The sequence below is a fragment of the Myotis lucifugus genome, unplaced genomic scaffold, assembly GCF_000147115.1.
Source record: "Myotis lucifugus unplaced genomic scaffold, Myoluc2.0 scaffold_510, whole genome shotgun sequence".
Taxonomy (NCBI): Eukaryota; Metazoa; Chordata; class Mammalia; order Chiroptera; family Vespertilionidae; genus Myotis; species Myotis lucifugus.
This window is the reverse complement of record NW_005871558.1, coordinates 100,236-115,787: the sequence shown is the minus strand read 5'-3', so window position 1 is coordinate 115,787 and position 15,552 is coordinate 100,236. Positions and strand designations below refer to the sequence as shown.

At 37.3% G+C, this 15,552-nt stretch overlaps 1 protein-coding gene, 1 non-coding gene and 1 pseudogene across 4 annotated transcripts in view; 2 read left to right on the top strand and 1 right to left on the bottom strand.

Annotated features, from left to right (window-relative positions):
- Positions 1-15,552, top strand: part of AHCTF1 (AT-hook containing transcription factor 1) — a 69,252-nt gene that overhangs the window by 14,261 nt on the left and 39,439 nt on the right. For 2 of the 3 annotated variants that reach the window (XM_023745025.1, XM_023745026.1), the window contains 10 exons: positions 245-425; positions 5,801-6,008; positions 7,452-7,568; positions 9,665-9,749; positions 10,901-11,051; positions 11,578-11,710; positions 11,787-11,968; positions 12,386-12,447; positions 13,195-13,323; positions 14,077-14,167. In XM_023745025.1, coding sequence (XP_023600793.1) covers positions 245-425; positions 5,801-6,008; positions 7,452-7,568; positions 9,665-9,749; positions 10,901-11,051; positions 11,578-11,710; positions 11,787-11,968; positions 12,386-12,447; positions 13,195-13,323; positions 14,077-14,167 — 1,339 coding nt within the window. The remainder of the gene's footprint in view (positions 1-244; positions 426-5,800; positions 6,009-7,451; positions 7,569-9,664; positions 9,750-10,900; positions 11,052-11,577; positions 11,711-11,786; positions 11,969-12,385; positions 12,448-13,194; positions 13,324-14,076; positions 14,168-15,552) is intronic. The other variant, XM_023745027.1, reaches the window with a different exon arrangement.
- Positions 2,405-2,483, top strand: TRNAY-GUA. Its single transcript is given in 2 exon segments — positions 2,405-2,442; positions 2,448-2,483. It is a non-coding gene; the product is annotated as a tRNA-Tyr (tRNA).
- Positions 4,412-4,512, bottom strand: LOC111823491 (annotated as a pseudogene).

Here is a 15,552-nt window from a genome sequence, read left to right as displayed (position 1 = left end):
CAGTTAGCACATCAGTTATTTCAGCTGCATGAGTTTTTATATATTGAAATAATGGTATAATCCCTATTATATTGAAAGATTTAATTATGTTATTCATATTCACAAGTATCAGATGCAGATTTTCGATTTTGTTTGAAATTGTCTGTTAAACCTAGTAACCTGCCTTAACCTCAAAAGTTATTATGTTTTAATTGCATTTTCTCACCTTGTATAAGAAAAGCAAATCATATATTCTCCTTTCTAGGTAATAGCTATTGAACCTATAATTAATCATGGAGGAGCCAGTGCAAGCACTCAGCATTTGCACCCAAGTTTGCGGTGGCTTTTTGGGGTGGCAGCTGTGGCAACTAATGTTGGACAGATCCTTCTCATTGACCTATGTCTTGATGACTTATCATGCAGTCAGAATGAAGTGGAGGCATCAGGTAATTTCTTTGCTTGAAACCAAAAATTGAGCACCAGAATATTTTGATTTAAGGGATTGAGTTTTTCAAAGTAAAAAAAAATTTTATAGAGACTTCTTTATGTATCTTTGTTTCTTTCATTGTTTGGACCTATTGTTTTAATGTTTTGGGCACTGTTGATAGCTTTTGCATTTTAGTCTATTTTGTTGATGAACTGTTCATATACTAAAGCAGGTATTGAAAGAGAAGGCCCAGCCCATGTGGTTCAGTGATTGAGCCTCTACCTGTGAACCAGGACGTCGCTGTTCGATTCCAAGGGCACATGCCCGGGTGTGGGCTCCATCCCCAGTGGGGGGTGTGGAGGAGGCAGCCGATCATTGAGTCTCTCTCATCATTGATGTTTCCATCTTTCTCTCTCCCTTCCTCTCTGAAATCAATAAAAATATTTTTTTAAAGTGAAAGAGATAGGGATATTGATTTATTTTCAGATATATACTTGAATAATATCAAGTAAATGTCAGACAAGAACTAAAGGTATAAAATGTTGAACTTTATCAAGATTTTATTTTTATCCATGTAGGATCTAACAGTGTTTTGGCATGCTGTTTATGTTCCTATGGTAAGACAAGACACAAATAATTCACTAGGAAATAACAGTGATTGAAAGTTATACCTTACAAAATAACATCTCAGAATAGAGCTAATGCTACTCCAATAAAAATTAAAAAGTGAAGAGAGGCAGTTTTTTCTATTTAATAATGCTTATATTAGTAAATTTACACTTTATCCATTGTTTTTAGGTTTTTGGTATTTATTTCATTTTTTAAATTTATGGGACTCTTGATTGGTTTATGTAGGGAGGGGAAGTAACTTAAAAACTTTTTAAAAATGTGTGGCCCTGCCCTTACTGGTGTGTTCAATGGTTAGAGCTTTGGCCTGCACACCAGAGGGTAGTGGGTTCGATTTCCAGTCAAGGGCACATACCTGGGTTCGATCTCTGGCCTTGGTTGGGCATGTTCAGGAGGCAACCAATGTGTTTCTCTCACATTGATATCTCTCTCTCTTTCTCTCTCTCTCTCCTTCTCTCCCTCCCTCCCTTTCTTCCTCCCTTCCTCTCCCCCCCCTTCCCCTCCCTCTCCCTCTTTTTCCCTCTGCCTTCCTGCCTCCCTGCCTCCCTTTTACCCTCTAGAACAGTGATGGCGAACCTTTTGAGCTTGGCGTGTCAGCATTTTGAAAAACCTTAACTCTGGTGCCGTGTCACAAATAGAAATTTTTTGATATTTGCAACCATAGTAAAACAAAGACTTATATTTTTGATATTTATTTTATATATTTAAATGCCATTTAACAAAGAAAAATCAACCAAAAAAATGAATTCGAGTATCACCTCTGACACGCGTGTCATAGGTTCGCCATCACTGCTCTAGAACAATGGTTCTCAACCTTGGCTGCACATTAGAATCACCTGGGAATCTTTTTAAAATCCTGATTTCTGGGTCTCATCCTCCAGAAATTCTGTTTCTTTGTTATGGGGTGGGGCCACAACATTAGTAACAAACAGAATTTCGCCCTAACCGGTTTGGCTCAGTGGATAGGGCGTCGGCCTGCGGACTGAAGGGTCCCAGGTTCGATTCCGGCCAAGGGCATGTACCTTGGTTGCAGGCACATCCCCAGTAGGAGGTGTGCAGGAGGCGGCTGATCGATGTTTCTCTCTCATCGATGTTTCTAACTCTCTATCCCTCTCCCTTCCTCTCTGTGAAAAATCAATAAAATATATTTAAAAACAAAAAAAAAACACAAGATTTAAAAAAAAAAAAAAACAAAACAAACAGAATTTCCAGAGGATGAGGCCCAGGAATCAGGATTTAAAAAAGATTCCCAGGTGATTCTAATGTGCAGCCAAGGTTGAGAACCACTGCTCCAGAAGTCAGTGGAAAAATATCCTAGGTTGAGGATTAACAATAACAAAAATAACACAGAAAAACAAACAGGTGTGGTATGGCCAGGTGGCTCAGTTGGTTAGAGCGTTAGCCTGTACACTACACCAAAAGGTTGCCGGTTCGATTCCTGTCCTGGTCAGGGCATATACATAGATTGGGGTTCCATCCCTGTCGGGTGCATACTGGAAGCAACCTATCGATGTTTCTCACAAAAGGACCATTTGACCTTTGAGGACCTTGAATTTTATTTTTTATTGATTTCAGAGATAGAGATAGGAACATTAGTGATCAAAGAGAACCACTAATTGGCTGCCTCCTGCATGCCCCCTACTGGGGATTGAGCCTGCAACCTGCACATGTGTCCAGACTAGGAATCAACCGTGTGTGACCTCCTGGTTCATAGGTCGACACTCATCCACTGAGCCACAACAGCTGGGCACCGTCTTGATTTTTAAAGCATCCTGTAATATTGCAGATCTGTTCTTTTTTAAAAATATATTTTTATTGATTTCAGAGAGGGAGAGAGAAACATCAATAAAGAGAGAGAATCATTGATCGGCTGCCTCCTGCACGCTCCCTACTGGGGATGGAGCCCACAACCTGGGCATATGCCCGCGTCTAGAATTGAACCGGGACCCTTAAGACCTCAGGCCGACATTCTTTCCACTGAGCCAAACTGGCTAGGGCCAGATCTCTTCTTTTATGGACAGCTTAAGAAGTAGAAATAGATAACAAACTGTTTTATCACTATTTTATCCCAGTTTATGAGCATAACTAATAAAAATTGTCAGTATATAATAAAACTGCAAGCGGCAAAAATTTGACCAGAAATTGACTGAGGGACTTAACCATTTAAACTAAATTTAAATCTGCAAAATAAGTTTAAATGAAAAGAATTGATTAGTAAAAAAACAGTAAGTAAAAATGAGTTTGTAGAATATTAGAAATGGTTTAATTGCTCTTAGTAGAAAATTGAATTAGGAAAATTGAAAAGGAATTAAATAGTCTTGAAGTTTTGTTCTGGAGTGTGTTTTTTATATGATATAGCTGTAAGGCTAATTAAAATGCTTGTATCATAATTAAAACTTCAGATCAAAATAGAGTTAAAACATCTTTTTTAAAAAAATATATATTTTTTTTAATTAATTTCAGTGAGGAAGGGAGAGAGAGAGAGATACATCAGTGTTGAGAAATCATTAATTGGCTACCTCTGACATGGTCCCCCAAATGGGGATACAGCCAGCAACCCAGGCATATGCCATGACTGGGAATTGAACTATTACCTCCTGGTTCATAGGTCAACACTCAACCACTGAGCCACGCCTGGTTGGGCAGAGTTAAAACATCTTTTATTTTAGAAAGCAACAATCAGTAGTTGAATTTAACACAAGAATAATTTTATAATTGAACTGCATTGTGATCAGAGGTTAGAACAGGGGTGGGCAAACTTTTTGACTTGAGGGCCACAATGGGTTCTTAAACTGGACCAGAGGGCCGGAACAAAAGCATGGATGGAGTGTTTGTGTGAACTAATATAAATTCAAAGTAAACATCATTACATAAAAGGGTCCGGTCTTTTTTTTTTTTTTTTAGTTTTATTCATTTCAAACGGGCCGGATCCGGCCCGCGGGCCGTAGTTTGCCCACGGCTGGGTTAGAACCATATCTCAATTATGAGAATTATTAAGCCATTGAATTTTATAGCACACATACAAAAAATTGAGTGTTGGGGTTCAATGCAAAATTGATTTTTTTGTTTAAAAATGTAATTTGTGGTTACAACTATTTAGACTTTATTGAAATACACATAAAGAAAATGAAGTTCCTAACATTTATCATACCATAGATACTGTTCTGCAATTCTTCCAAACCTAACGGTATTTCTTACATATTCTGTCACATCAGTACATGTAGAGTCTACCTTATTTTCTTGAATAAGTTTACAGTATTTTATTATATGAAATATTATATTTTGGCAACATTTAATCACTATTCTCTGAAAAAATAATCAGAAACAGTAGGGATCAAGAGGGTAACTTCAAGAACAGTGGGATATGATTTTTTTTTTTCTAATATGGAACACTTCACAAATTTGTGTCATTCTTGCGCAGGGCCATGCTAATCTCGGTATTGTTCCAATTTTAGTATATGTGTTGCTGAAGCAAGCACAGTGGAATATGATTTTGTAACCCCTTCATAATAACATTGAGGGAATCTGCCCTTGCACAATAGTTATATCAATATACAGGCCTGAATATTTTTGTTTCATTAAAGATTACCATCGTCTTCAAGTAGGTAAAAGAATATAAGAATCCACACATACCCATCACCTAAATTCAAGTTAGTTTTCAAAAGTTACTTTATATGCATCCATTTTCTTTCACTCTCCTTTCTCTCATTTCCTCTGCATTAATTCAAAGTAAATAATGGTTATTTTACTACATAATCATGTCATTACCACTCTTAACAACATATTAATTAATTCTTTGGTATAGTTTAGTGATTTTCCAACTGGTGTGCTGTAAGGATTTTTATGTTTTTTATTTTTTTAAATATATATTATTGATTTTTTACAGAGAGGAAGGGAGAGAGATAGAGAGTTAGAAACATCGATGAGAGAGTAACATCGATCAGCTGCCTCCTGCACATCTCCCACTGGGGATGTGCCTGCAACCCAGGTACATGCCCTTGACCGGAATCGAACCTGGGACCTTTCAGTCCGCAGGCCTACACTCTATCCACTGAGCCAAACCGGTTTCGGCAAAGGATTTTTAAAACATGCAATACCTGACTAGTCAGGGACACTGACCTTTTTTCCCTTAGATTATCAAATAAAAAATGACAACAGCCAACAGGACAATAGCCATTCAGTGTGAAGGAATGAAATTATGCCTTTTATTTCCAGATCAGCAAAAAACATATTTATGTGTGTTATGAGATGAAAAAGGTTGAAATTGCTGGTAAATAGTTGAATAATCAGATTTCTGTGATTGTCTCTAAAGCATCTTTTTGCAATTAGATTGTTTGAATCAGGACACAGACAAGGTCCACACATTTCACTTGACATCTCTCATGTTTCCTTGAAGGTAGAGCAGTCCTCTCTATCCAGTGACTTGCTGAAGAAGTTGCCTGGTGTAATGCTCCACATTTGAAATTATCTGTGTGTTTCATGTGGTATTATTTACACTTTATATTTTCTGAAAATCTCAGCTCTCTCTGATTAGATTCAGACTTAACATTTGGCAAGGATACGTCATAAATGCTGGGTACTTCATACTGTATCACATCAGGAGGCACATGGCATCTTGTTTCACAGTTAGTGATCAGGTCAGATGATGACCGCATGATCCTTCCTCTTCCTATCTACCCCAGTGGTCTTCAATTTCTGCTTGAATAATGGGTGACACATTTGTTTTTATGCTGTTCATAGTTCGTTTATCTCACTTTTTTTTTTTAGACCTTGAAGTTATAGCTGGTATTCCAGCCGAAGTACCACACCTCAGAGAACGTGCAATAGGAGAAGGCCGCCATCTGTGTTTCCAGTTAGTAAGCCCATCGGGAACAGCAGTTTCAACTCTTAGTTACATTAACAGGACCAATCATCTTGCTGTAGGTTTTTCTGATGGCTACCTAGCACTCTGGAATATGAAAAGCATGAAAAGAGAGTAAGGATAACTTTTCTGATTTGATTTTTGGCAGTTTCTTTCTGAATATAACTTGTACCCTATTAATATGTAAAAATTAGCTTAAGGGGAAAATGGTAGGATAAATTAATGATTGAGTGACTGAATAATTTTTTATTGTATTAAATCATGATGATATAATAAAGAAATGACTTAGCACATGAATTTAGGCTGATTCTTTCAGTGTATATTTTAAAAGGCATTTCAGTTATTGTGTTAAATTTGCTAATAAAGCATGACTCTAAAGATATTTATATCGTATGAATTTTTTCATAAGTATCTTTTTTAATAACCATACTAGAGGCCCGGTGCACGAATTTGTGCACCAGTGGGGTCTGGCTGCCCCACCCCAATTGGGGCCCACTGAGCTGGGCTGGCCCGGGAGAGGGGACATGGGAGGTTTGCCAGCTGGGCCCGCCCCCCTGGTCAGACTTCCAGTCAAGGGGACAATATGCATATTAGCCTTTTATTATATAGGATGTATAAGTATGTGTAAAGTAGTTGTTCCCAGTAGACAGAAAAGCAAAGGCTTTTTAAAAAATCAGTTCTAAAATGCTGTGTTTTAAAATTGTTATGCTGTGCAAAACTTTGTCCAAATATAATTATATTGATACTTTTATGGTGTTAAAATTGCCAAGGAATTAACCCTTTATTGAGGGAAGTACTCCTTTATTGAGGGAGGTAGCAAACATAGTGGAACTGATGCTTAAATCCATGCAGCTGAAGAAATGGAGTCTTGTGGCAGTATTTCATCTCTCGAGGGTACCTCTTATTGGGGAGCAGTACATAGTGGCATATATTTATATGTACTAGAAGGACTAGCTCACACATACATATATTCTGTGCTTTATTAATTTTAACCCTTCCCAGTTCTCCCTGGGGGGATGCATGCCATGCTCGTTGTCTTTTTTTTTTCATGCTCATTGTCTTGATGTCTTGTACCCTGTGTGTTTTTTGTTGTTAATCCTCACCGGAGTGGAAGGGAGGGAGAGAGGAGAGAGAGATAGACATCGATGTGAGAAAGACACATTGATTGATTGCCTCCTGCACCTGACCCAGTGGGGTGGGGATCAAACCTGTAACCCAGGTATGTGCTCTTAAAGGGGAATCAAACCTGCAACCCTTTGGTGCACAGATTGATGCTCTAACCCCTGAGCACAACATTGGCCACTCCTGCACACCCACCACTGGGGATCAGGCCCACAACCTGGGCATGTGCCCCCAACCAGAATCAAACCTGGGACCCTTCAGTCTGCAGGCCAACGCTCTATCCACTGAGCCATACTGGCCAGGGCTCCTGTGTATTTTTGAAGATGGTTGTATGAACAGTAGTTGCTCTAACTCAAATTCTTATATTGAGGCACCTTCTTTAACATAGCTATAATTTAAAAGTATGAAGTATACTAATTTTTGTGCCTCTTACAGATACTACACACAATTGGAAAGTGGAAGGGTTCCCGTATATGCTGTTACTTTTCAAGAACCTGAGAATGATCCTCGTAATTGCTGTTACTTGTGGGCTGTTCAGTCTACACAAGATAGGTAAGTGTGATACATGTGTTTTTAAAAAGTATTTGTCAAAAATGGAGCAGTATTTAATTTCTTTGGAAAGCTTTTACTTTGTACTGTGTTGTCTCTTTTTAGTGAAAACAACATAATTCAGTGAATTAGTGATAGTTGAAATGATTAAAAAAGTTAAATGAACCCTAGCTATTTTGGCTCAGTGGATAGAGCGTCAGCCTGCAGACCGAAGGGTCCCAGGTTCGATTCTGATCAAGGGCACATGCCCAGGTTGTGTGCTCGATCCCCAGTGTGGGGCATGCGGGAGGCAGCCAATCAATGATTCTCTTTCATCATTGATGTTTCTATCTCTCTCCCTCTCCCTTTCCCTCTGAAATAAATAAAAATATACTTTAAAAAAAAGTTAAATGATTATTTCTACAAGTTTAAGTAATTCTCATATATCAGAAGAAGTTGTGCTTGCTTGATTTGTTTCAATGTTATTTCAAAGTGTAAGCCAATTCAGATGAGCAGGCAACCTAGTATTACTAGAGGCAATTTTTATGGCTTTCTGTGTTCTCTTGTAAGAACATCTTTTCTCTTTATAATCTCATTCCTTTTTCCTCTGTTTTGTATGCCTCTCCCATTTTTATTTATCCCTACTCTGTTTTCTAGTATATTTTTAGGATTGACTTTTCCCAGTCATAAGCTCTAATGTTCTAATGTGCAACTATGGACAGATCTTTTCAATTTAATTTCTAACTGGTTCATTTCCAGTGCTAGAACAGTATTTAGTACTGATTTTTAACATGTTTTCTTAGGTATTTAGTTCTTTCTTTGATGATCAGTGAAATTAAAGTTTGTGGTGTAAATGCCATGATCCTGATAACTCACTGATCCTAGTACTTTCTCTTTCCAGGTCCTATTCTACCTTAGATTTTATGTACCTGCGTTGTGGACAATTTGGGTTTTTGTTTTCGATGTCCTCACGTTTGAGGTTTTGTCTTAACCTTACATTGTAGTAACAAGGCAATGAATGAAAAAATGATTTGCCATTTTTCAAATTTGTCAATCCTGGAGAAAATACAGAGATATCTATTGAGCTGCCCCTCATTTGGATCAAATTCGTATTTCCATTCATCTGAGTGTAATGTGGGCCAACAGCATTGAGAAATGGGCCTTGTGACGGCTTTGTGTGGTCAGGAATGAGAGGGCATTATGTTTATTTTTATCATTGACAGTATTTCAGATGTCCCCTTTCCTCCCCCTTTGCCCTTCTCCACTCAGCCTCTGCCCCACAGCAGGCCTTCCCACACTATTGTCTGTGTCCACGGGCTATGCATATGTGCATATATGTTCTTTGGCTAATCTCCTCCCGTCCCCTCCATACCCTTCCCCTCTGAGATATGTCATTCTGTTCCATGCGTCCGTGCCTCTGGACCTATTTTGTTCATTAGATTCTACATATAACTGAGAGCATGTATTTGTCTTTCTCTGACTGGCTTATTTCACTTCGCATAATACTCTCCAGGTCCATCCATGCTGACACAAAGGGTAAGAGTTCCTTCTTTATAGCCACATCATATTCCATTGTGTAAATGTACCACAGCTTTTTTGTTCCACTCATCTACTGATGGGCACTTAGGCTGTTTCCAGATCTTAGCTATTGTAAATAATGCTGCTGTGAACATAGCGGTGCAAATATTCTTTCTGATTGGTGTTTCAGAATTCTTAGGATATATTCCTGGAAGTGGGATCATTGGGTCAAACGGCAGTTCCTTTCTTTTTTAAAAAAATATATGTTCATTGATTCAGAGAGGAAGGGAGATAGAGATAGAAACATCCACAATGAGAGAGAATCATTGATCAGCTAGCTTCTGCATGCCCTCTACTGGGGATTGAGCCCGCAACCCAGGCATGTGTCCTGATCAGAACTCAAACTGTGACCTGGTTCATAGGTTGATGTTCAACCACTAAGCCACACTGCCCAGGCACAGTGACCTTAGTTTTATCATACGCACTCAATACTGTATTCAAACTGGACTGATTTGGACAGTGAGAGATGCTTAGTGTAATTAATATGATTGTTAGTATTTCTTAGGAGAAACAGTAAAAAAACATGCTGATCTCTCTTTCAGTGAAGGGGATGTTCTGAGTTTGCATCTGCTTCAGCTGGCCTTTGGGGATAGAAAGTGTTTGGCATCAGGACAAATCTTATATGAGGTAAATGTAATGGTAATAGGGCTTTGTATTACCATTTTGTTCATTGATCATGTATTTTAAGTCTTTCTTTTAAGACATTAAGATATTAAAAAGTTATTCTTATATTTAAGTTAGTACTGTATTCACAATATAATGGAAAAAGTATTACATTAGGGATTAGGACACCAAGGTGGTTCTGTTAGCACTCCAGGTATCACTTGCCTGTAAAATGAGGGAATTGGACAGAACTAAAGCTTGTAGCCTAAATGGTACCCAGGAAAAATAACCCCACATTGATGCTCTTAACACAGAGGTGGGGAACCTTTTTCCTGCCCAGGGCCATTTGGATATTTATAACATCATTTGAGGGCAATACAAAATTATCAGCTTAAAAACTGGCCTGCTATATTTGGTCAAACATTTAATTAACTCATCCCTAATGCCTTGGCAGAGCCAGACCAAATGATTTCGGGGCCTTAGATGACCCACGGGCCAGACGTTTCCCATCCCTGCTCTAACAGATCAAGCAGTAAACCATGGGGTGACTTTATAAACAGTCTTGTCACTGACAATTGTATAAGAGCATAAATACATCTAGCCTTTCATATTTTTGTGGCTGAATTCTTGAGGAAATAGTGGGGTGCTACTAATAGCCATGTTTGGTCAACCCTCACATTCCATTCCCCAGAACAGGCTTTCTAAACCTAGTGTTCGAGGGTATAGGGATGGGTACCTGAATGATGTGTACAGGCATTCTACTGATTATGCATTTGGGGGGAAAGTTTCACAGCTTTTTTCAGATTCTTAAAGGGATTGATGAGCAAAGACCTAGAGCAAGATTTTCATTGCGAATACAAGAGTAGGTTTGCTGGCCTAGAGTATGTGTATATACTTCAGTGGTTAGTCCAATTTACACTCCAACCAGTAGTACATGAAGGTTCCCATGTTTGATAACAGCTTCAAAAAATTTATTGGTAATTACTTTTGAGAGACTAAAACTAGCTTTTTATTTGATAAATATTTTATGCTATATGAAATTTTAGAGCTTTCAGTGTTTAACTTTTTTTGTTTTCTTTGTGAAAAATCTTTAAATTCCGAAAACATTTCATTTTAGAATGACTTTTTGCTTAGAATCCTATGAAGATAAGGATTTTGTACACTTTATTTTTCAGGGGTTGGAGTACTGTGAAGAAAGATATACACTGGACCTCACATGTGGCATGTTTCCTTTGAGGGGACAGACTAGTAATACCAAACTGTTGGGATGCCAGAGTATAGAGAAATTTCGATCTCATGGTGACAGGGAGGAAAGCATGAGTGAAGGTTAGTTAAAAGTTCTCTTATATGGCATGTGAATGCTTGATTTAAAGTTTATATATTTTTTTAATCGATTTTAGAGAGAGTAACATCGATTTGTTGTTCGACTTATGCATTTACTAGTAGATCAGTCCTTCTCAACCAAAGTTCCTTTAAAGAATTCAGCTCTAAGACCTAAAGGCATCCACTTTAGGTATTGATATTCTCTGGTACTAGCTATGCACCATTCTTGGGAGATATTCATTCAGATCATTTTCTATTTTCTATCTCTAATACCTCAAAGTTGCCAAGATGACAAACTGAAAATAAGCCAGAATATAACTTTTCTGATGAGTTTTTAATAAGGTGTTCTTGAAATATAAAAACAGTTAAGATAAAGGTGAGTAAATCTCTACTTATAAAATGCATGATAGAAGTGTGTTTTGGCAAATGAAGTCAAATAGGGATTTATGAGAAAGATCTTGTTATAGTTTTATTTGGGGGATTTTACTTTGAGATTATTCTAGTTTTTAAAATTATCTTTTCCTTTTAGCTCTGTCTCCTGACACTAGCGTTTCAATCTTCACCTGGCAAGTGAATATATATGGACAAGGAAAGCCTTCTATATATTTGGGGATTTTTGACATAAATCGTTGGTATCATGCGCAAATGCCAGATTCACTAAGGTATGCGTCTCTCTCTTTCTTTTGGTATTTGTATCTGTAGCAATTCAGTGAATAATTTTGTAAAATTTCCTTTTAGATCGGGAGAAACTCTACATAATTGCTCTTATTTTGCATTGTGGTCGCTGGATTCTGTTGTAAATATGACTTCTCCACATTACATCTTGGATATATTAGTCCACGAGAGAAGTTTAAGTCGGGGACTTGCTCCTTCATACTCGCCTCCTGAGCAGTTTTTTAACCCAAGTTCCTATAACTTTGGTATGTATTTCCCTAACATTACCTTTTGAGAAAAATAACATGCAAGATTATGTGTGTGTGTATTTATGTTTAACATATGTGCATAGTATTATCTATTCATATCTCATTGTCAGCTAATATATGGATAGCATAGAAAATATACATGTACATGAGAAATTTAATACTTACATAGTCTATAAAGAAATTATCACAGTTTTGAATTTGCTAGAAAAGATTAAATATTTCACACTTACTGCATTTGTGATAAAGTTGGGTATCATTTTTTATAAAGTTTGGAAATACTTGGAAAAATATTTTAAAATATATTGTATATAATAATTTGATACCTTGGCTAGCAGTCTGTTAAGAGAAATTCTGTTGTTATCAATGCCATTTCAAATATAATACTTAAGTGGATTTTTAAAATCTTTTTTTTAGATGCCACTTGTTTGTTAAACTCAGGAGTTGTTCATATAACTTGTACTGGCTTTCAGAAGGAGGTAGGTAACAGCTGGCAATGTGGACAGTGTTTCTTATTGAACTCAAATCAGATGATGGATTTAAACTTGATGGTAGCTTCTAGGTTAATGAGACGTATCGGAATGTTTTTAGCAGCTTTCTGTGGATGTTAGCTACTTGACCCCAAGGAAAAGATCAAAGTAGGTCATTGTCTTACCTGTCCCTTTTAATCCTTTCTCTAAATTCTCCTTTCTCCAGAAAGCTTTTGAATAAATAAAGTAATGCAAAGAGGTACCTAGCACAGTGGTACAGTGCCTGGCACAGAGCGGATGATGACTGTCTGTTGAAAAATACTTTTCTAGGAAAACATCAAGTGACAAACCTTTTAACTCATAATCACATAGATGTAGATGAATGCCGTATTTATACTTCATATCAGGTCTTTTGTATATTAGACCCAGAGGAATTAACTGCAGGGTGTTGTGTGTGTGTGTGTGTGTTCATAAAGAGCTGTCATCGAGTCTATCAGCTTTAGAGAAGGTAATGGGTACCTTTCATAAAAACATGTAAGCTACAATATTTATAATTACAAAGCATTGATTTAGCTCAAGAACCTATAAACTCTTTTCCTTGAAAGAAGTACAAAAATGTAGTCTTCCACAATTTCCATTTCACTGTTTTTAGTTTTATTCAAAATGTTAAGTCTATGAGTGGGGTAATGAGTTTATTATGTATTCTTAAATTTGGTTATTTGATTAATTGATATCTTATTGATCAATCTATTTCAGACTTTGACCTTTTTAAAGAAATCAGGACCATTTATCAATGAAGTTATTTCTGATAGTTATAATCGATGTCTTATGGCTGGCCTTCTCTCACCAAGACTTATTGATATGCAGCCTTCCAGTTTAAGTCAGGTGAGATGATTTTTTCTTAACCCTCACCCAAGGATATGTTTTTATTGATTTTTGAGAGGAGAGAGAAACATCGATCATTGCCTCCTATATGTTCCCTACTGGGGATCAAGCCTGCAACCTGGGCCTGTGCCCTGACCAGGAATTGAATCATGACCTGGTTCATAGGTTGATACTCAACCACTGAGCCACACTGGCTGGGCTATAAATTGAATCTTAATAATATGGCATTTTGTGACTGGCTTCTTTCACTTAGCACAATGTTTTCAAGGTTCATTATCTTGTAGCATGTATCAGTACTTCATTTCATTTTATGGCTGGCTAGTATTTCACTGTACCAAGTATACCTCATTTTGAAATTCATTCTTCAGCTGATGGACAGTCTTTGGCTATCAGGAATAATGCTGCTTCATATGGAGTTCTTGTGTAGTCATGTGTTTTCATTTCTCTTGCGTGTGTACCTAGGTGTGGAATTGCTGGGTCATATGGTAATTTTGATTGTGAGGAATTACCAGATTGTTTTCCAAAGTGGGCTTTATCATTTTATATTCCCACCAGCAGTGTGTGAGGATTCCAATTTTTCCACGTCACCAATGCTCATTATTGTCTGTCTTTTTTTATATAGCCATCCTAGTGAGTCATAATGATTTTTAAGCCTTTAAAATTTTGTATTCTGAACTAGAACTTCTGCCTCTGATTCTGTGATCACATATCCTTTCTTATTTAATGACCTACTTTTTTGTATGCATGGTGTAGGAAGAACAATTAAAAGCTGTATTGTCAGCAGCAATCCACACAAGTTCCCTGGGACTTTTGACTGGATATATCAGGAGGTGGATACTGGATGGTAAGATTGTTATTTTTAATGGAAAGTTACTTTTGTATTTTTAAAATTATCAACTCGCTGTTTGTGGGGGTGGTTAATCTTCATTTGGAGCTATTTGTAGATCCGCATATAGTTACATGATTATAAGACATAATATAGAGAGATCCTGTGTACGCTTTACCCCCCTCCCACCCACCCCCCACCGCCACACCAATGATAAAATCTGGCAAACCTCTACTACATCAAATCAGGATCCCCCATGTTGCCCTTTTATAGCCACATCCCTAACCCCTGACAATCACTAACCTATTCTTTATAATTTTGTCATTTAAAAAATGCTCATAAATGGAATCACACAGTATGCAACCTTCTGGGATGACTCTTTTTCACTCAGCAAAATTCTTTGGAGACTTATCCAAGTTGTGTGTATCACTCTCACTCTTTACAAACATTTGAGAATAAGTCGAAGACATTGTGTTTCTTTACCCATAAATAATTAAATATTATTTCCTTCTAAGAACAAGGACACTCCATTAAAAAACCACTTTGGAACTATAAAAATCATGAAAATTAACATTGATAACATACCATTATCTAATCTACAGACATTGGAATCTCACTAATTGTCCCTATAAGGTCCTTTGTAGCATTCTTGGGCAGGGGAAATCCAGAATATGTACATATTGTATTTGATTTTCATGTCTTCCTATTTATTTTTATTTTATTATTTAAGAATTGCAGGGGTTGTTTTGTGTGTGTGTGTGTGTGTTGTTGTTGTTGTTGTTGTTGTTTTTAATCTTCACCTGAGGGCATGTTTTTTTAATTGACTTTTTTTTTTTCTAAGAGAGGAGGGGAGAGAGAGAAACATGGATGTGAAAGAACATCAATCAGTTGCCTCCTGTACATGCCGGACTAGGAATCGTACCCCAACCTTTTGATGTACAGGAGGACACTCCAACTATCTAAGCCACCCGGCTAGGGCAATTTTCATGTCTTTTTAATCTCTAAAGTTGGTATAAGCCTTTCTCTTTCCAAACATTGATATTTTTAAAGAATATAACCCTATGCCGGACCGGTTTGGCTCAGTGGATAGAGCGTTGGCCTTCGGACTCAAGGGTCCCGGGTTCGATTCCGGTCAAGGGCATGTGCCTTGGTTGCGGGCACATCCCCAGTGGGGGATGTGCGGGAGGCAGCTGATCGATGTTCTCTCTCGTGGATGTTTCTGGCTCTCTATCCCTCTCCCTTCTTCTCTGTAAAAAATCAATAAAATATATTAAAAAAAAAAAAGAATATAACCCTGTTAATTTTGTAGATTGCTTTTCAGTTTGGTTTATTGATCTTTCCTCATGATTGGATTCAGATTTTACAATTTTCACATGAAGTAATGTACCGCTCTGAGAAGGATA